Raw genomic sequence first — 21,638 nt, 5'->3', positions numbered from 1 at the left:
ATAACAAATAACATTAAAAACTCAGTGAACACCGAAAGATGTGATTTTTGCGAGTTAGTGTTCATAGATCAACTTAGAAATAATATGGGCACATGGCACCGCCTTTCGATGTTTAGATAAGCTGGGTCGAAGAAGTAAAAAAAAAAACTTCTATACTTAGTCAGCTAAGTCCAGTGGATCAGGCAGAGGATCTGTTGTAGCTGATAATGATGTCTTCTTAAATCTGCATTCATGAACGTCGAGCGTCTGCTTTTTTTTGTCATAAATTGTTCTGACTATTAATTACGCAAAACAAGCACAATTCTCTTCTGCTTAGATTGAACACTTGAATCGTCGAGTTAGACAGATATGGTAATTAGAACTTGAGTATACTGAAACCTATCCAAATTTTTTCATATAAAAAGCTTCAGAGCCATAAATTATGATATTCTCTAGGCGAAGGGCCAAGTGAAAAATTACACATGCACAATGAATTTGTTTATTTCAATACTACAATTACTGCACGAGCTTAACAAGCGGGTATAGCCGGAAGATCGCATAAAAGGTAGTTTAGTCACGTTTCCTAGACTAAGCATACCGACTGTACCAGTTAAAGAAATATTATGTTTCGTTTACCTCATTGCTGGCAATCGTTTCAGCAATACAGGTATAATCCGACTCCATTCAATTATTTTTGAGAGCAAGAGACAGTCATCTTACGAGGTTATATACATTTATCTACATACACGTCCTTTAAGATCCATTCAGCTGGGTATATTTACAGAAAATGGCGTCGAAGTCATATAATGATATGATAACTATTTGGTGTCGTTCGCTGAGATCCTGTCGTCAATTAACAAGCAGTTTGTGGTTTTTAACAGTTTGCTAGTCATTTCTAGCACTAGCACAATTGATCTATCATACTTAGTCACAATAGGTCGAATTCGGAGAACGATATATATAGTTGAATTTGGGTTATACATGTAAACATATGTCGAATAGCTCGACGACGTATGCGTAGCGTGGAGCCCGTACTGTATGATGTACTTCTATACTTTATTATCAACGACCGCTCCCGTGATCTTCTCACTGGCCGTTGATCTGTGATTTGCGAGCCAAATCTATCACGACTGAACTTTGACCAAGGCTTCTAGATACTTGTTGGAACCTATCCGAGGCATACTTTTTATACGTCGATTTAGTGTATATGCTAGACTCGGCGGTAGCCGCCAGCTCGGCGAGTTTGCCAGCGGCGAATTCAAGGTCGGAGATTTGGTAGCGGCTGTATACCAACATAGTCGCGTCCCACTCAACCACCCCGGTTACGGCACCAGCTACCGATAAGGCGGCAGCTGCAATAGCTGACGGCTTGTAGTGTACCAGTGAATATTCATACAGTGCTAATTCGAGCAGGTATTTAGCATAGGTGTGGGTCGTAGAATCGGCTTTACCGGCCTTCGAGAAACGACGCAAAAAATGCGCAGTCAGCGGCTTAGCAAACTCGAACCCAAGGGTTTCCAGGACCATAAGTTCCATCCGAAGAATATCTTGAATAGTATAGGCACCATCACACATGTAAGCGAAATCGGCAGTAGACGGGAGATACATCTCCTCGCATTTGCATGCTACGAGCAAGCAGCTAACGCCTGCATATGTGAACGAAACACAAATGATAACCTTAGGGACAATAATTGTGAGAAATTGTTATTTGAAGAACCGCTATTCTAACTAAAAGAAAAACAAGATGGTATAGTGGCTCCCAACGGTATTCTATTTAAAGTGCGGCTATTTTCTGAAATAGTATTTCGATTGTTTGTTTCAATATGTCTAAAGGCTGTTTTACACGACACTAAACGACTGTTGTACTTATGGAATGAGTGTCAATACATGAAATGATAAAATATGCGAAAGCGAGGTGGCACAGCAATACCGAACTACCTATAAGCAAATTCTGAGCTATGGTTTCACTTAGATAGGACAGAAGGGAAAGTAAAAATAACGTCGACTCTACCTACCAACCAACTGGAATTTGTTACGACTGACTTCGTAGCTCGTGTTAGACATGAACCTGTCTAAAACAGACACGCCCATAAGAAGGGTCTCCTGCAGTAGACCGAAACGCTGCTGAAGTGATACAAGCCACTCCACGAGAATCATACGCATGTGCGGCCGCAATGTGGGGTGTTTTGAAAGATATCTAAAAGATACGTGGTCGACAAATGCAGTTCCCGTAATTAGCGATGTAACTTGCTCATTAGAAATCTTCCAAAAATTTTCAGGATTAGTCGACCTTCGACCATGATCCGCAGTAAAATAAAACACCGAAGCAAGAATCTTAAGTGAACCGAAATAAGGGCTTATTAAGAATTGTTGGACGATGTTCGTTTTAGCTTATAAAGTTCATGTATGCCTGATAAGTTTAATTCCTACGACCTCGCTTTACGGAGTGTATAAATAATATATAAAGGAATAGATGACAGACGATTATCCAATGATGATAATCTCGACAATAAATATAAGTGGCTTACTGAGGCTTGACGGTGTATTGGGTTTCTACGCGGAACAGGTGCTCATAGATGTCCTTAACGTAGTCGGCGCAAAATTCCAGATAATCTGCGTCTTCGAGATCAATATCAACAATATCAGCTGGTAGTGGAGCCGGCTTTATTGGGAGAGCGCTAATAGGCAATGGTTCTATGTCGGACGGCGGCACCTCTTTACGAAATTCCTTTAGCGGCGGAACTTGAAGTTGTGATTTGACCTTTGTGCCTGTGCAGCGTACTGAGACATTTATGTCACGGGCGCTCAGCGCTAGGCGAGGCCGAGCTGACACCTTCTTCGTAACATTCTGCTGAAACAATTTACGGAATAACATGCTCTTATGATGCCCATAGTAAGGGTCCATTGTTCTCAAGTGTATAAAAAACGCAATAACCCGCTGGCAATATGCAGTCGCTAAAAAGACTTATTAGGGAGCCAAGAAAACCGCATGTGACCTCTTTTCGATTCTGTGAAATTTGAGCTTGTATGTTCATAGAATGAATTCTGTAAGTACCCAGTCTTTCGATTTGCTATATGTAATTTTGTTAGCTTATTCGTACGCCAATAGCAATTTTTAATGAACAAGGGTAGCATAGAGACAAGGGAGTAAATAGTTCAGTTGCAAACCGTGTAGAAATGGGCGTGGATTGAAACGGCTGTTAGTCACCTGCGTGTAGGTAACTTTTAAACGAGCTTTGTTGCGAATTAACTTATACACCATGTGAGTGCACTAATAGCCACAGGTCAGTTCGCTCTAAAAATTAATTCAAACTCGGCTCAAATCTGGCGCCAGTTCGGCTAGCTCGACGCCTCCGATGCAACCTCTAAGCTAGTTATACACCCCTGAGATAATCAGTAGAAACTACAATGATACAATCACGCACTATGCATAGCACGTCTATCTGTCTTTTTTGACCACATCATAGAAAACTTCTCACACAACTGCCAGTTCTGGAACGATGTCCACGTAGAAGCGATTATATGACTTCAAAGGTAATTTTTTGGTAAGGTCTTTATAGTGAACTTTTCGTGTGCTTAAGTGCTAACATGTTAAGAGTTATCAGTATGCTTGGTATGATGTTCTTCTCTCAAAGTTTTACACAAGCACGTGGAAAAAATATGCCGGTATGTAACCCGGCAATGTTCTGTTTTTCCGTAGAGACAAGCGCATTTTATATTGACGATTTAAGTTGAAACATTAGTACAACAGTTACGAAATTTCAGGACCATCGCAGCACGTTCCATTATAATCTTCACATACTTGAGAAAGTGCAGTGTTAAAGCAAAACTCTATTTGAGCTTACAAATGCACAAATACGTTAATTATGAGTTATGATCACGTGAAACTACAAAGTGCACCAGAATGAACGACTGAACCAATAACGTACCTTCGTATTCAAAACTTGCTGGTTTTCTTGATTGATGTTCAACTGGCATCTTTGCTGGAGCGCCATATTTGTCAAAAACCTGTAGATTTTGTTAGCGAAAAGGTTGACAATCCTATGATGAAAATTTTCTTAATCGCTTTAACCGCTTACGCTCGTAGTATACACCCTGACTTCAAACTAACGACTCCCGCCACTCAAAACCTAACTGCCAGTTGCCAACTGAGTGCAACCAACGGCCGGGGCGGAGCTTCGACGCGCGGCAAAATTTAAAATGATAACTAGTGACCTCTATACAGATGAAATACCTTGATAAAGTGTTACAACGGAATGCCCACTAACGAATTGACTTATAGGGCATCTGAGTTGAAAAGTGATCTATTAATTTTCGTAAAAGCGTACAGTGACCTTTTCATCGGACATGCAGCGCCATGAAGTGGTGAGTAAGATTTTCGTAGTAATTCTTGTCAACGGAAAATCTAACTAATGTATTGATTATTTCAAATGTTTTCAAAACAAATTTCACTTAACGTATTCATTGTTTTTTAATGTGTCAACGTGGCCCAATATAGTTAAATAAGTGCCTTCCTTATACAAGCAAATGCATCAATATCACAGAAAACGTCTAAATAGCTATCGCTGTATTCTCGCATTGAGTAGCCAAAGACTGTCTTCAAGGCAAAAAGCAAGCATCGCAAATCTTCTCTTCGAGCCACTTCCTAACTTTTCTGAGGATGTCCTTAAGTAGAGATTAAGTAGAATCTAACAAAAGGCCTATTTCTTATTTTTTAAAAGAGCCAATTCCTTTATTTACATGCAAAGCCCGTGCACTGCGCGTATGACTGTGGATCCTGGACGTGCGTTCTTTTCATAAACATAGAATAACTAGTACGTTAAGCATAGGTGCATCGTAAACAAGAGCTCGAACAAAAATTGTTGAACAAGTATATTTTTGGCCTCGTGGAAGACGACCCTATACGAACCTAGTTGTAAGTAGGCGATAGGCTCTATCTGCGTACGGCATATGGCGTGATCTCACGGCCGACATCGCATGTTGTACCTCATACAACTAGGCAGTATAGTTTGTTGTATAACTGCCTTTAATCTAAAAATTGCTGTGTATCCTGACAAGAACGGTCACTTTCTCCAAATAATCTTAGAAATTTATGTGCATGTCTCCGAAGTCGGTGTAATCTAGCCTTGACAATGTACTACAAGACGAGTGTGCTCGAACAAATAAACGAACATTATTAGTACTTTAATTCCGTTCTAACTAGCTGTCGATCCAATTTTGTTTGTAGAATGAAATACAATACTTGTTAGATTTGATTTATCTAACTGACCGGTTGGGCACTGTTCCATTTTTTTAGCGTATTCCACCTCGTTCAGTGCAGAGGGCCTAGCCTTCTGATCAGCTATTTATAACACAAGCTCGAACGGGAATTGTGGATGTACTGCGTTACTCTTACATGATTACGGTACTATAGCCTGCGTGCTTTTTTCAACTCGCACAGGATCTAAGAAGAGTTGTAGAAAAAAATCCCCAGCGTTCTTTATTACGTCATTATCCTGTTGAATTTAATTGACGTTCAAGTAACTGCATGTTAATTCGAAGACTGTAAAATTCGAATTAACTTCTACAGCAACGAACATTGTTAGATCATGTGACGAATTTTCAGAGAGACTCAACGATCTTGACCTAATTTAAATTTACTTAATATTATAGACGCAACTAATTAGATTTTATATAGCCGTAGAAGCATGACGCACATAATGGAAAAAGGTTGGCATTATTATTAACAGGCACAGGTAGATGATACTCGGTTGTATCAACGAGACTGTGCGATTATTATGATGATCCAGATGAGAAGTTGAGTAATGACACCTAGAGCAATTCTTCGGAAACTCCCTATAATTGATCTATGAATCTACGCTGTAACGAAGGGCTAACGAAAGGGAAGTTGCTACCAGCTGCAGGATGCAAACGTACAAAACAAGCATCAAATAAATATTAGATATATACTCGGTTGTAGAAAACATTTTCTGTGCAAGTGCGTCATGTTTACTGCTGAATGCATATGATTCTATTATTTTATATGCTTGATAACTCAAGATAAAACAGAAAGATGAATCCGATGAAAAAAATCCGCCATAGCAGCTTATAACTCCAGATGAATAGTTGAACGCCTAGAGCAAGGCAAATCTTCTGATTACTCTTCTTGGCTTGTGTAAGCTTTGTCTCTCTTGTGTAAGCTAAGGTCTCTGTCTCTCTGGTATGCACAATACAACGAAGTTTGCCGTTACAAATTACTGAACGAATTTCCGAGCAGGTTAAATGCACGTTCTTTTCATGCTTTTTTTCTGCATGACTGTGAGACTTGCAAAGAAAACTAAAATTTAAAGAGGCGGATGATACACTGTCCCGTGCCATTGCATGCACAGTAAAAACCTACTGCGTATAAAGGTGCTCAATCACTGTTTGGTTTTATAACAAAGATAATATAATTAATTCTATATTTTTTTGAGGTGTGAGCAAAAAATGAATGAAATTTTTAACCTTGTCGTTCTTTTTTTCACATTTTCTTTGTTTCTATTTTCTATCTCAGCAACGAGTCAAGCTGGTTAATAAAAACAATACAAATATATGAAAAAGGGAAATCAGGAAGTGAAAGACAAAAAAACACGTGTGTGTTTTGGCTGTGAGGAAAAAAGGATAACAAATTTCTAGGAATTTTTTTGTGACTCTCGACATCCAGAGAAAGTATTCTATCCTACATTAAGGTTTACATCTTTTAAAGCACGGAATGACCGTCACGTATCACTAATCTCCATAAATGTCGCATAGCACCCTTTCCGCCTCTATTTGTACGAGGAGAACGCGCTTTTTTAATAAACGGCAGTTTTTTTTTCTTACAACAACATAATTCATGACGTCCAGTGCTGAGTACACTCAGGACGGCACACGACTTTGTAAAGTATTGCTCATTAATGCGTTATTTTGAAATGTTACAGGCACTCATCATTCAGTAGTGTTGCTGGTTGGGAGTCCTAATAATTGTCGCTTTGTTGCAATCGCGCTATTATATCATAGGTCTGAAAATTGATGTGTATATTCTTTACAGGACTGGAAATACTTGGAAACAAGCGGACGATTTGAAAAATAAGAGGACCTCAAGGACATCAATTGCACTGAAGGTGGTGTTTGGTATTACTATTTAATAGAGGAACAGGATTCCAATTTCATTGAAACAGACGTTGAATACAAAAGCGAAATAGAGGTTTCAGATGATGAGACTGAGACAGACGATGTGTAAGACGTCGAGGATCAGGAAGATAACTGTGTATATATACATTAGCGCAAATTCATGCAAAGAGAAATCCATTAAAAACGTGTATACGAAAGGAAATAATGACTGGAAACGTTAAAACAATCGGAATCATACAGTTTGATTGTTACAATTCCATTGCGGGGCAATTTTTGCGATGAGAGTCTGATCTTGACAGATGGTTCTCTTTTAGCAATGTCAGTTAACTAAGCTGTAACTTTTAAGTAAGTAAACACTTATTATTATATTAGTTATTATATATTATATTAGTAATTAAAATATATAAAAGGTGTCAAAACATTACAGTACTAAATAATCAAGTCAAAGATTGTATAGAAAATATGAATGGCATGGATGCCAAGCTACTTCTATATGTTGGATTCACAAATACCATCGGTGCCGAATAATAGCTAGAAGTGGCGCAATCCATAACAAACCCACAAAGGTTTTTTATTAAGTATGTCGCTTGATGGTGTTAAGCATATCGGACTGAGTTCATCAAAATAGGCCCATCGCTCCCTCACATATCCGGATTTCAAAAGCAGTTTATCTCACATAACTAAAGCGATTATTGATCACGTTAGTTTCTCAAAAGTTAACAATATTGTCCTAAGATGCCCTTGAGCTATTTATGTGATAAGACTAATCGACCTTCGAAGCGGGTCGTTTGTTAATATTCCAGGATGCTTAAACGCAATAATTAACAAAACCTTAATACGCTGCCAAACTTCTATAGTCTTCCATGCGACTGAAAACATACTAGACTATATTTATATGTGCGAGTGTCTATCGGGCCACCTATAATCATATATGTAAAGGTGTAACAGACAAGATGGCAGTTCTTCTGCCCATTTCAACTGTTCTTTTTAGGTAAAAGGTCCAATTCAATAATCCTTTACAACAGAAATCTCACGTAGGATCTGCCCTAAATACGACGAATGGGATTTAATATAGCTAACGATTTCTGTCCTAGTAGCAGGGAACACATTTGTTTGCGCGACTGCAATGACTTGTTGTATGTACCATAGTCTGATAAAATACGGGTATCACGCGACTAAGTCGAGGTCAAAATTCGTTATAATTATGTAATCAATACTAAAATAAATCAAAGCTTTTTGTCGAGACATTATTGAAACTGCTTCGCCACCTTTTTTTAATTAATAAAACTTTTAATTAATAGCGTCACGGTCGTAATAGAACATACGCGCCGCTGGAGGATTAGTGGTCGAATTCCTTGACCGGAGTGGTAACATATGCATATACATAGGGACAAGTTAATTATTTTTGTTAACATTTTATTAAATTTTTATTCGTATTTTTATCAGTAGACCATGCCTGGACCTCTGCGATGAGCTGAAAGCTACGTGGCGTAAAAAGCTATTCTGAACACCGGCTGAAAGATCGATCCATCTTTTTTTAATTATCAGACTCAGTTAAATCACTAAGCTTAAGAAGACGTAAACATTTTAAATTAAACATAGACGTATTTCGTTACGAGCCAGAAAGGGCCAGTCGTGTCCCGTGGAAGTACCCGGCGTAAAACTCAAAACATTTTCTTACACAGTTTACATTTTAATTGCAAAAGATCAACGCATTATAATCGTAGCCATTCGATTATGAACTGTCACAACAACACCAGCAGTTTACTGCTTAAAAACGCCAGTGGTTTTGCATCCCACACTATTATACGCCAAGCAGTATATCCTAAGGGGTGAAGCACTGTTCGCCTACAGTCGTAGCCAGACTGGAAGAAGTCTCGCCTAGTGTATTTTAATTATATTAATCGGGTTCCTCTTTGTTTACCTTCCGTACTATTCGCAATCGCTCTGCAGTGAAGGATCGAGAAGTAGACATACCACTTGAAAAGATAACACGAGACATTACGTAAGTGTTTCGATCAAGCCTAGAGTTTTTTTGTATAGCATATAAATTGGCTTATTAATAATAGATACTCAAATGTGGACTATGTATTTTGGAGGGTCAAGAGTGGTAAAAGATCAGGATGACAATCTATATCACTTCGAATCATATAAATCCGTGCGTTTTTTTCTTGAGTCAAGTATAGTTTGGCTATTAGTAATTATCGGCTAGCTGAGCGTTAGAAAGGACACTTGCAATTTCAGCAAGGCCGTTGTTGACGATCATGGACAAATGAAGCACGATCATGGTACAACGAAGGACTTCAAGTAAAACACCATCGCCTTCAAATAAACATGCTAAACAAAGCCTTTTGTCGGTAATTGAGATTATCTGATAGCATCAGCTTAAGGACTTAGCATAATCAGGTATGTTCTCCTAGGACACATACGCATCTTATCACAGTAATTGAAATCGAGGGGTAAGGAAGAAAGGTTACTAATAGTTCTAGGCGCTTAGGGATTTAACTTGACTAGACCGTGCGGGGCACAAAGCACATAAGGAACGTGGTAGCCGGGGCTGAGTAAGTATCTAACAAAAATCAGCATGCATACAGACTCGTTTTGGAAGTAACTATCCTGCAGGATATGAAGGGGACGACAGCTGACATAGAAGGACCGGGCAGACAACGCAAGAAAAAATCTGCTTGGCGAATGACACAGCTATTGGACTGTGATTCCTCTCCATGCCCCTGGAGCAGCTGTGAAGAAGGTTATATTGAACATTAGAAAGAGGTCAAAAGACGAACTATTGTACTTCTTCACACAAGGGTATAAGCTGTTTCAGCACAATCTGCATCATATAAGGACGGCTTATTTGGTACGGACGCAGCAAAAAGCGCTGCACGCCTTGGCGCGATGCTAGAACACAGGACAACCACATTTTCTAACCAAAAGATAATCGGAGCTTTGAGAGGATTTCTAAGGGGCTTTGTGTGTTGTACATCAAGAGATCGTTGGGACAGCGAGAACAGACTGACCAGGCAGCTCCTTAAAGAGAAGAACAAACAAAGATTAGATTAAATAAATTCCTAAAAGGGAAAAAACATGTTAACAAGTCGGGTATGCCAGCAGAATGAAGAGGCTCCTACTTTCTCCTTTAGGAACCTAGCTCGCCTATTATGGTGAAAAATGCAACTGAAGTGGGCCCGGCTCGTCGATCCGGAAGCACGCGCTGCTCTTTTCTGTCAGGTCAAATTTAAGTGACTGTTATCATACACTTTTAAATGATAACATTTGTGTTTAACCTTTTATTTTTTTTATTATAATATTATCCCATCGGCATTACTGCCGTATACATTCAAAAAGAAAAAAAGGTCAAGCTACTTATGTTTAATTCTCGAAGCAGATGCCTGTGGAGCAATATTAATTCAGGTAGAGACATTGAATCGATGAACAAAGGTGTGCTGATAACACAGACTAATATCCTGGTAACATGAAGTCAAGAGTTTCTCTTGTAATCACCAGTAATATTTGCAGATTTCTATACAAGAACCTATGCTGAAACGACTTCTGCCAAAAAATGCTATTATATATCATCTAATCCTTAGAATTTTATTCTTAGTGGTACACAGTACTCAATAGTACTCTTTTGCCTTACCCCGCTCTTCTATTAAGATATCCGCTTCAAAGACCAGAGAGAATTTAAGAGTCACACGCTTTCTTTGGCGTAGCAAAATAGCTCTAATATTATATGATTAGATGTACATGTTGATGTTTTCTTCGTTCCGGTTTTAAAAAAGTCCTTATTTTAGGTGCTATCACAAAATGTATATCTTAATCGTTGGATTTTACAAGACAAATACAGTGTTATTCTGGGGCATGCAACGGTCTGTGCTTGGTGCTAGGTTTACAATCTGGGTTTGCTACCTCACTAGGAAATTTTATAGGTCTATTCGGGGGATCTCAAGGCTTCAACATGCCGTTGAGTATTTTTTAGCTCTTTAACTGGTCGGCTCCTTCAAGCAGATATTTTCCCAACTGAGCTACTTTTAGGTTTAACTAAAGATCAACTCTTCGTTGGTGTGTGGCTCTTCGACTAATATGCACGATGGTTGCAAATTATTTATTTATTGGCTGTCGGTTTGGTGTAACTGGCGCATCGATAACATCATTGGCTATTTAACGTAAAGACGCGTGAAGCGGTCTAGGTTCAAAGCCGGACGGTAACGTACTCTATTTTGTATTGGAAGAACCAACCGCTTGAAGAAATAGTAGTAGCACCGAACCTAATATTCGACGCAGTTAATCATCGATTATAGTTTTGATATGTAATGTTGAAGTGTAATAGCAGTTAGACAAGGTCCTCCCCGTGATAGTATAGTAGTTAACGTATTTAGCTGCTAAACTTATGGACACATCATGGTCGAAGTTCAAGTTCAGGTGCGGACACTCTTCGTTTTGTTATATTGAGCGTCAGCTATTTACCCCAATGCCTAACGACTTGAATGCCGGATTTAAAACACGAAACACCTGGATAAGAGCTAGTCAAAATGAGAAAGGAATAATGTCTAACGGTTGCTATAAAGCAGATGACAGATGGACCGGTGGACATTTATGGCTTCTTTCAGGTTCATTTGTAGGAGCGATGAAGAGGATTCATATATCTAGCCTGGACTAAGCAAGTCGCCGTATAACTTGCTGATAGCTATTGCATGTTACCTAAAATTGTCGGGTACTTCAGCTTCATGATCTTCCTTCACGCTAGTTGGTCCATTTTGCTCCTCAATTCCATCGGCGTTTGTTATTGGCTTGCAGTTCATTAAGACAACTTCCCTAGCAAGTTCAATATTTCCGTCACTTTTGCTAGCGCATCCTGGATATCGACGATATCGTACCCTTGTAGCCTTTAAAATACAGAGAGCATAGAAATTTGTTAAATAAACGAGACCGTTACAACTACTACCAGTTACAACTAATATCTCTCACACAACTTCGTGTGTGCATCGTTGTTCTCAATGCAACTTATGAACTCATATGGAACGTATCTACCGCGTTCAACTAGTTAGCCGTCATCACAGATATTGCTGGCCGGATTTATCATTCGCGGCGTCCGCCACACGCGTCAACATGAACACAGTCCTATAAACTAAGAGACTAATGCGATACAAATAAATATTGTTATAGTTTAGATTGATCAATTCATTCGGTTTTTCAATATCTTCTCGTGAAGGTTGGCATTTCTCATATCCATTGTAACAGAACAACTAACGCGCTGTTAAAATAATGAAAAATGCAAGTTGAACATAGCTTCTGCAACCGGGATCCACTGTTAATTAGTGTTCATAAAACGTAGATCTCTTTAGAGAGCTAAGTTAGTAACAAACTAACGTCATTCATAGGCACCGGTTTACGGTCATGAAAAATATTCCATAGTAGACAGGGCAAAGGCTTTAGCTAAATTAAGAGAGGGCATGTGTGAAGCTTAAAGGGAATCATTTACTAAATATACTTTGATACGCACAGCTTGAAAAGGCTTCTCAATGTGTTTCTGCGATCCATCACATCATCCACTTGATTTTTTGAAAGGCACTCCCTCTTAGAATTTAGGTTTAATGAGCAGACCTTTGACGGTTCAAGTTCGCTGATATTGCCGCCGTCATTGAAAGACGTGTTGTCAATTAAGTGCATGAGCTCTATTGAGCTCCTTAGCGGGTCTCTTACCGCCGTTTTCGTGAAGCGCACCCACTGACTTCCTCGCTTCAAGCATTAAAAGTACGTCAAAAAGAATAATAGAAAACCTGAATTTCCTGAGCTTACTTATATGAAGAGTGTATTTTAAGATTTTACCACGCAGAAAATGTTTCAATATTAAGAAAGATTATTCACATATACATACACAATGCAGTTTTTTTGGTGGCAAAGGATGGGTTGGTGCATATTTAATGTTCCTTCTCGTTGTAATGTACCTGGGGCATGATCACTTAATACTGACCCCTTAGTAGCTGCCTTTCTGGGGTGGTCTCCTTTGTGCTCATTTCTCTGAACGGCTAGCGGCAGTATCGCCGATTGCCTAAAATTTAGTTTGGTATAAAAAAAAAAGTGAGTATTCAAATTATCCTCATAACCCTGGCCATCAAAAACAATTCATTCGAATTTAATGCCAGAAGTCGATCAATACGAAAAAGTTCGCATGACTGGGCCGGTATCTCGGACCCTACGTGATTCAAAAGATTGCTAACAATCAATGTGTCGTTTTCTCTCTCTATCTCTCTCTACAAGTACAGGTACGTACCCCACAGTAGAGCTGGCGTTTCTATCAAAAGATAAAATCCGAAAAGGTTTTTGAATGTTGTGGCGATTTTGAACATTGGCTTGGCCATTTCCATTTAGCTGCGTATAGCGCCACTTCGGGCGATATACGCGCTCCTATTGTACTTGTTGTTAGTTGCCATCATCATCATTTATGTTACTCAGCATAATGTATACAACGTCATGGCAAGAGTTCATAGTTTAGTAAAACGATTGGAAATAGGAGAAAGTAACGCTTCTGGAAATAGTGTGAATCTACTAAGGAAGTAGAGAAATAATCCCTGACTCAATGTGTATATTTTATACGTATTTGGTCTGCTGGTTTCATTACCTGTTTCAAGCCGGTTTTCAAGATCAGGTACGATCTCGTTCTGCTCAGTGGTGCCACTCGGCCCTGTGACTTACCATCGTGCCGTTACTGTGTTACATACGAATACATCCCTAACTATATGAGACTCAGATTGTAGGCGCTTACCCGGGATGCAATTGTTGGAGCTCGGTTGTCTACCAGGCTGCGGCGGTAGCCCATCTTCTGGATCATATCTAAAGAGTTCTGCGGAAGCATTCTCAATAAGCTGCAAATTTCAGTATAGTAAGGAATGTAACAGAGTCAGCGAGCACATCAAGCTATAATGTCATCATTTATTCAAACTAATCTAATGTAAAACATAGAACCGCTTGAATTGTAAGTCAGGTTTCTGTTTATGCGTGTTTGATACCGGTGGACTGCGGCTGTGGATTTTGAGAAACAGGCTCTATACTACATTTAACCTGTGGGAATCGGTGGAAGCTTTAGCTTTACAAGGCAGGTTTGATAGTATACTGATAACACCAGTTTAGTCACGTTCAAGTAATAAGCATTCTATGTCAAATCTAAGGCTTAGCGCGCGGTATATTTGAAAAAATTCTTTTTTAGGTACCATGCTATATGACTACGTACCCTTCAAAGGGATCACAAGGTATTAACAAAGACTTAAGCTTAGCTTTGCCGCTTTCTTTTAAAAGGTGCGTCATTGAAGAGTGAACTTCATTGCCGACCTTCGCCTTTTTCCGGCTCGTTGGCTCTTAGAAACCGTTTATTTCGCTATTTTGAATCAATTTCTTCTGCTTTTCGCGCTCTTTATTAGAGCAGTTTTCGCCAGCAGTCACATCTTCCTTCCTGCTGAAAACTTCCTCCTTGACACTATCTAAATCTGTAGTTTGTTTCTTTTTATTATCAGTACTGCTAAGGTTATTAACAAACTATCATATGATCAGGCAATATCGCATTCGATTCAAATTTTTTTCCAAAAATATCCTCAATAGAAGCCTATGTAAATGTGACAGTAATACAGTTTTTCTTAATATTAGTATTTCGCGCTGTATTACCCTGAGGACATCAAAAATGTTCGAGGCTATTGCTGTAGAGGTATTTGGTCCATGAAACTTCTGCCTGACCTTTTTTTACTATTAAAATTATATATATATATATATATATTTTTTTTAACGTTTTAACTGCTATCGTGTTGCTTATATCCTGCCTTCTGTGTACTGTATCCTTAAATTGATTATTTGAAAAACCCAGTGTGTTAAAGAAAAATAATTTATAACATTTTTCACCATAGTTGCAACCTAAATTTCATGGTTTGCTCAAACGGGACTCGAAAATAAAATTGGGCGATTAAGTATTGATTTTTTGTGATCGTTTTGTGTAAAAATACTATTAATACTAGCATCATCGAATGCGTACCTGGAATATGAATTTCACCATCCTGATTGGAATATTTTTTGTTTTGGACCTCGTTCTCTTTAGTGTCATCCAGGTCTGTATAAATAACCCAGTAGGTAATCAATGTAAGATAAATAAATGTTGTTAGCATTTACACAAACGCCAATACTATGCCATAATGTATATGTGAGCAGATAAGTACTTCGCCAGAATTAGTTATAGACATATCTTTACAACGCAACCGAAAACGATATGCATTTATAATCTGAATTTATGAAGAACTAAAATATTTATCTTTCTTTTCTGCAAAATACCTGCCCCATTGTATCGAAGAAACTGTTACAATTTATCAAACCCAGCCTATTCTAAAATGTATGCACTATATAATAAGCAACCTTCCACCGGTCCCTACCAGGCAAAGTTTATGGAGAGAGATTTAGACGCTTTTTACGAATAAAATGTAGTTCTAAGAAGTAACGAATCTAATTTTAATAGTTTTATTTCAGAGCATTAAAATTGTTTGTCTTATCTGGCTCGCTAATTTCAGTATCTTCGTTCTAATGCCTTTTATCTTTGGCTATAGTCTTCTCAATGTTATTCCTTGCGTCACTCGAGTTTGCGGTTTCTTGTCCTTGGTAATTGTTAATAAGGGCACAATTACCAAGCAAGTCTGCACTGACAAATAAGCTATTTATTTAAGTGTAGAGTCACAGTGAACAGTAATACAATTTAGAAAACAATATTTCATTGATCTTTTCGACCCTTCCGTATTCTATAACAAGTGGAAACAACGCGTTACTTTGAAGCGCCGTTTGACCCGTTTAGTTGCGATTCAATCAACAAAATTTTACACGTGCAGATGCTTGTGATAAAACTGCAGCATATTGAAAAGATTCAATCCTTAAGCGTGTGCGCAATAGGAACATTCAATAACGCATTGCCGAAAACCAAAAAGAATTATAAAAAAAGTAACTCTCTGAATAATGCTGCAGTTGTATCGTGCGTGCTCGCTGCATGATATGCATACCTTTACTGGTGTTTTGCCCTCCCCTGTTAATTGTGTTCTCTTTGCTGCTTGTCGTGGGGTAAGCTAGTTCCATCGTTTGTGGCTTCTTACTATTAACTGCAAGAATACCACTATTATTAAACCCTCTAATAGAAAAATGCTCATTTTATCGACCGAGAATTGAATGAGGAAATACAGAGAGACTTTATCGACATCTCTGGTCTTATCTCTTAAAAAATTCAGCGATCTGTCAGTTTTTTCACAAAACTAATTTTGTGGAGGCCGATTAACGTAACTCAGTTAATTAAACCAAATTGCGTCAGTAGGACTTTACAAGGACATAAGAGACAAACGGTACATAACTGAAATTCTATCCATATCTAGCCGACGCGGAACAGATACATATTAAAAGGCAAAGGTTCTAGAATAAGCAGATCGGCTAAAAGTATAAAGTTGCCTATTTATACTTAGACTTAAAAACACGTTAAGGTATAGGTTTGAATTTAGGCGTAGATGCAATCTCTTTTGTACCGGGAGCCAGCTCGTTAACGAGCTGGCTCCCGGTACAACCAATCGTTAACGGTAGTACCGGACACAAAAACTGAAACACTTATTTATTTACTGATAAGCAGCCGCTAAAAGGTAAGGGTCACGAGCAGACCTGATGTCAGCAAAGAGCTGTAAAACTGAATTTCATTATTATAGTGAGAAGTAGTACTCTCCACTATATATATAATCATTTTAGTTGGCTGTGAAAAGCACGCAATGAGTGAGAGTATTCAATCATAATTATTTAATGCTTGGCTAGTTGCCCAGCGTTATGCGTGCACAAATATATGTGTGATATACCCATATTTCTATCGTAATATTTAAATAAAAAAGATGACTACGTACCTCTGCTCATTAGCTACGTTAATACGAACTTCAACATTTTCACGAAATCTAAATTATTTAATATATGTGGATGGTCAACAGATTTAGGTATTCAAATAGATAGCAATACGCTATAATATTTCACATTGGAATTGTGTAGCAGCAACAATGGCACCTTGGGTTCTAGGATTTCAGTAGAGCATAGGTTTATTTTATTTTTTTTTTTTAGGTTTTAGAAGAAGTTTATTATAATTATTATTTATTTTAGCAGCAAACGAAGCACACGCATGATGGTAGATTGAGGATGGCCGTCATATTTTTGTGTAGTTACCAATTTTTGTTGAACCGTTGTTGACTCGCCACCTGTTTGTCCTCTCAGAATCTCACAATTCCTGGCTTGGAAACATCCTGTCGCCGGGTGATTTTCTTCATTTTGGCCCGACTAGGTCCTGCATAGGAATCTTGTAAGTAAACGCCGGCTACCATCGTCAGGGACGAGTGTTACAATAACCTCATCGAGCTTCCGTTTCATCGTAAAACCTAATGTTTTGTTTTCTTCGCTTCCATTTAAACCTCTCTCATAACCATAATCCAATCTTTCGCCAACTGTCACACTTGGAACAAGACCCACAGTCAATTCTGTAATGTATGAAAAGCCACAAGAACGTATATTTGTACATATACATAAGAACGAGTTTTTCAAAGGAAGCTTGATTGTCATGAAGTGTATTATTCAGGAAATTGACTGCACTTAATAATATATCGTTAAACAATTTGCGACAACTAAAGATAGACTAAAGAATGTATATGTGTGTTTAGAATTTGATGCATCATTTCACTCAAAGTTATCATCATTTATTTCACAATACTACATGATTTTTACAAGTTCACTCGATTTTATTGATCTCAACGAACTGCTAGGCAAAAGGTTGCTAAAGGCCTGGCAATCCTACGACTGGTACAGCTGGCAGAGTTTGCTATTGTGACGGCTGTTGCAGATGAGGCGTGAAAAGCGATGAGGAGTCGTTGCCACTTTTGTTCTGCTGCTCTTGTTCACTGTGAACCCAGGGGTTTGAAGAAAGCATTGAACCTTGCGAAGTTAGCCATCAGTATTATCCACAGCGAAGTATTACTTACAAATGCATTTGCTGCGCGTGGGTTCTCTGTCATGGCTGAAACGTTTTTCAATGTTCACCCTGCAAAACTAGAATCAGGATCAGCAGTAGCAGATCTTTGGATATGTGTTTATTAAAAGCGAAAGATAACAACATATTCGGATAATTCAAGCTAATTCGGAAATAAGAATACGGAAAGTTTGCATATACTGTACACTGGGGAAAAGGTGAACATTTTTTAAAGCATTATGGTACGCAGTGTACAAATAACAACCAAGCCAGTTGTATGAGATTCCCAACTAATGAAGCAATGGATAACAGTAAATTAGTACGGCTCTGCGTTACAACGATGCTAATAGTTAACACCAATTCAAATCCAAGTGCTGCTTCCAAAGAAGCAAACCGTTGAGTATCAACCCATGTATATACAAAAAATGAATTTATTTGTCTTTTATATTATTTACCTCAGCTTGCTTAAACATTTTAAGTTGTTGGGTCTTTAACAATAGATATACATTAAATAGCCCTTAATAATTAATAAGATGATTTAGGAAAGACAGAAGTTTTTGATAACCCATTGACCCATATTGGAACAATTTTGATAAAAAAATTATCCCAATATGACTTACATCGACATCCTGTCTGCCTCAGAGGACCACTATTCGATGACGTACCGTGTCGCTATGTCTCTTGATACGCACGTCTTTAACAAGGTTTGCAGTCCTTTTTCAACACCGATCTGCTAAGTATTGAAATGGAAACTCGAGTGAGACGACCTTCATCAGTTCTTACTTTTTTCTTGAAAGGTTATAATTACCCGTCGTGAAATAAAGAAGAGAGTTTTGCCTCGAAACATGTCGGGACGTTTCTATACTTGCGCATTTCTGATTGAGACGCTCCGACGGATTTGATCGAACCCGATCTATGTAATACCTACCACCAGTATTGCTTACGCCCATATCAGTTAAATTTCTTTCATATCTGCTATTCGATAAACAACAAATTGATGCCTACCTCCTGTCGACATCTTCCTGGTACTCTTCTAGAAAAAAAATAGGTAATTCTTTGTTCTGGTAGACTCGTAGTGCATCATACGTATATTTCCACACTTATAATTTTGGTAGAGAATGAAAGTTACCCAACTAGTTTGGTCCCACACATGCGGAAAGCTCTTCACTATCGAAGGCAAACTAACTATCAATAGCCTGTAGCAGGCTAGATCGTTTATTGTATGATCACGTTAAATAAAATAGTCTAATAAAGCGTGTCTAATATCTACATTTTCCGTTGACGAGCGAACCACGAACAATTTTAACAACGCATGTTGACAGTCCTTAAATGATGAAATTCTTCCACAACATAGAAGAATTCTTTAGTCTTTTTCTACCACTATTCATTCAGTGAACATGAATGAATATTTACATGTCTTGCGTACATCAATCATAATATGCACCAATTAAAACACAATCCCAGATCCCTCAGCTAATTTCTTTGGGCAGTATCGACACTAGCAACCTAATTAGTTCTTGAAGGTTTCTAAGAAGAACAACGCCTGACAGGAGAAAGAGGCTGCTGCTGGATGATGTTCAATGCACCAGAGCGCACTCTGGCCACCGTCCACTCAACAACAAATGCATTTCGAATGTATGTCTATTAAAAGGATGCATCTGTAAAAAAAAGGGGGGAAAGACGAGAGAGTTATCAAATGTGCATGCACCGAAAAGTAAAAAATATCAATATTAATGCCACAATCTAAGTATACTATTCTCGGCACAGTACAGATGAAAAATACGATAAGCAGACAGTTTAAATAAGTGAAAGCTTATAGTTGGAAAAATGTTGATTTACACTAGAAGAAAAACGTTGCTTATGGTCTCTATAGGCTAATAAACTAAGACGGAATTAAACGCGACCCAACAGAGAATTTAATCGACAAATTCAATGAGCGCCGTAGTAGTAGACGTTTTGCTTAATCGGGGCTTTAGAAGTAGCATGTTAACACGTTAATACAAGATATTATCTATACCACTACAGGAATGCGATCAATAAATGGTATAGATAATTGCTACAATTCGCTTAATGAATGGTACAATTTATTAGTACACATAATCACATATCAGGAATCTCTAACTAATAATCGTACTGCTTTCCCATTGCTAGCTACAACTAAAAAAAACACCACTCATAAATTATTTTTCAAACATTCTCTTTTATTTTTTCTCACGCATAAATACTAACTGTTCGTAATGGTATGTAAGTATAAGTAGATCGTTAAATAAACACAACGACTAATTTTATCGTTCGTTTCTAAGCTTCTTGTCAATGCAGACGGCTAAAGCCATAATATTTTTTGATATAATAAATAAAAACAGCTTTTGTTAATTGTTCACGTTCAAAAAGATCATTGTGAATTATAGCGTTATGGCGACTCGAGAGGGAAATATAAAACTCCTAAAGTAGCCTATCAACACTCGAGGTTTGTGATATTGTACTAAATACGTATGTATAATCTGTATTTAGGAGTCTACCGAGCAGATATTAATAATATGTCTCTTTGAATACCCACTATATGTTTGATATTCATGTATAGCGCCTACGCACCCTACTTATTGCAACACCGGCTGTAGAATAATATTTCAATCCGATATCATATCAGAGGTTCATGCGCTAGTTCTTCAATAGCTAAGGGATGCGTTCCAGAATCACTTTGCTTCCTGCGATAATCTAAACAATGTACTGAAACTTAGTCGTCGCGAACCTTCCGTACATGGCGTTCAAGGGTTTGTTCTCATTTGCAGCGGTAGTAGATTTAAAGCAACCGAAGCAAAAATATTCACCTTGTGGAAATCTCTACAAACGTTAAACTTCACGGGTTTAGCCCACCATTTGCGTTTTAATTTCACCGCTCGACAGAACTCTGTCAAGTATATAACTGTCCTTCATAAAAGCTAGCAAACTTCCTGTACGTTTATAAATCTTCCTATCTTCCGGGACAGGCAAAGCTCTCATGATTAACCGTCATCTATTCTAATTAAATTAGTTGCATGTATGGTCATCACGGGGTCTTTCAAAATCTTAAGTGACTAAAGCACTTGGCCAACTTCATTACGTAAACGAATGCATATAGTTATTTTCATAATATTAAATTAGTTTATAATATTAAACATTGGTCTTTCTAAGACGGCTGACACCAAAACTAGTTCCATTTTGTTGACTGTTTCACCATCGAACTGAAAAAGGATATTGCAGTTTTTAACGCTTGGATGCAGAAAAACATTAGTAGATACTAAAGTAATTTAAGTCCACTTCAGGAAATCGTAGTAGAAAAAATAGAACTTTTGTATGCAGTTTTTCCAGTACTCAAGTGCATAATTCGGAAACTGTAAAGGCTTAAATAATAAATCAATTCTTGAACAAATCCATTCCAGATTTTGTATGTCTACATAAAGCATCATAATAGTAAGAATAATTATAACAATATTTATGATTTTTCGACTACCTTTCTCTATAAATAGTATTCACCTAGCGCCACAGGCGC

At 38.0% G+C, this 21,638-nt stretch overlaps 2 protein-coding genes and 2 long non-coding RNA genes across 11 annotated transcripts; 1 reads left to right on the top strand and 3 right to left on the bottom strand.

Annotated features, from left to right (window-relative positions):
- Positions 1–462: 462 nt before the first annotated feature.
- On the bottom strand, positions 463–4,119 carry LOC147754033 (G2/mitotic-specific cyclin-B-like). The gene is made up of 4 exons (XM_086967856.1): positions 3,909–4,119; positions 2,508–2,827; positions 1,995–2,176; positions 463–1,625 (listed from the first exon to the last, which is right to left on the bottom strand). The coding sequence occupies exons 1-4, from the start codon at positions 3,972–3,974 to the stop codon at positions 1,066–1,068; spliced, it is 1,128 nt and encodes a 375-aa protein (XP_086823982.1). The 5' UTR covers positions 3,975–4,119; the 3' UTR covers positions 463–1,065.
- Positions 4,120–4,671: 552 nt separating this feature from the next.
- Positions 4,672–8,366, top strand: LOC111259578 (uncharacterized). The gene is made up of 2 exons (XR_002679720.1): positions 4,672–4,894; positions 7,028–8,366. It is a non-coding gene; the product is annotated as an uncharacterized LOC111259578 (long non-coding RNA).
- An 83-nt stretch (positions 8,367–8,449) lies between these two features.
- LOC111259415 (uncharacterized) lies at positions 8,450–14,351 on the bottom strand. 6 transcript variants are annotated; one of them, XM_086967919.1, is made up of 5 exons: positions 14,170–14,351; positions 13,874–13,973; positions 11,809–11,993; positions 9,707–9,848; positions 8,450–9,089 (listed from the first exon to the last, which is right to left on the bottom strand). In XM_086967919.1, exons 2-4 carry the CDS (start codon positions 13,961–13,963, stop codon positions 9,722–9,724), a joined length of 402 nt encoding a protein of 133 aa, XP_086824045.1. In that variant the 5' UTR covers positions 13,964–13,973; positions 14,170–14,351; the 3' UTR covers positions 8,450–9,089; positions 9,707–9,721. The 6 variants fall into 6 exon arrangements, 5 of the variants coding, with proteins under 5 accessions (XP_086824045.1, XP_086824015.1, XP_086824005.1 ...); XM_086967889.1 differs by lacking the exon at positions 14,170–14,351 and having other exon boundaries at positions 9,703–9,848; positions 13,874–14,154; XM_086967879.1 differs by lacking the exon at positions 14,170–14,351 and having other exon boundaries at positions 13,874–14,154.
- A 2,815-nt stretch (positions 14,352–17,166) lies between these two features.
- On the bottom strand, positions 17,167–19,772 carry LOC111259321 (uncharacterized). Of its 3 annotated transcripts, none has more exons than XR_002679620.2 (4): positions 19,380–19,772; positions 18,730–18,842; positions 17,939–18,189; positions 17,167–17,624 (listed from the first exon to the last, which is right to left on the bottom strand). It is a non-coding gene; the product is annotated as an uncharacterized LOC111259321 (long non-coding RNA). The 3 variants fall into 3 exon arrangements; XR_002679605.2 differs by having other exon boundaries at positions 17,901–18,189; positions 19,380–19,767; XR_002679587.2 differs by lacking the exon at positions 17,167–17,624 and having other exon boundaries at positions 17,819–18,189; positions 19,380–19,747.
- Between the last annotated feature and the right edge of the window lie 1,866 nt (positions 19,773–21,638).

Source organism: Varroa jacobsoni, unplaced genomic scaffold, assembly GCF_002532875.2.
Source record: "Varroa jacobsoni isolate VJ856 unplaced genomic scaffold, vjacob_1.0 scaffold_5, whole genome shotgun sequence".
In the NCBI taxonomy this organism is placed as follows: Eukaryota; Metazoa; Arthropoda; class Arachnida; order Mesostigmata; family Varroidae; genus Varroa; species Varroa jacobsoni.
This window is presented reverse-complemented; position numbering and strand designations above follow the sequence as displayed.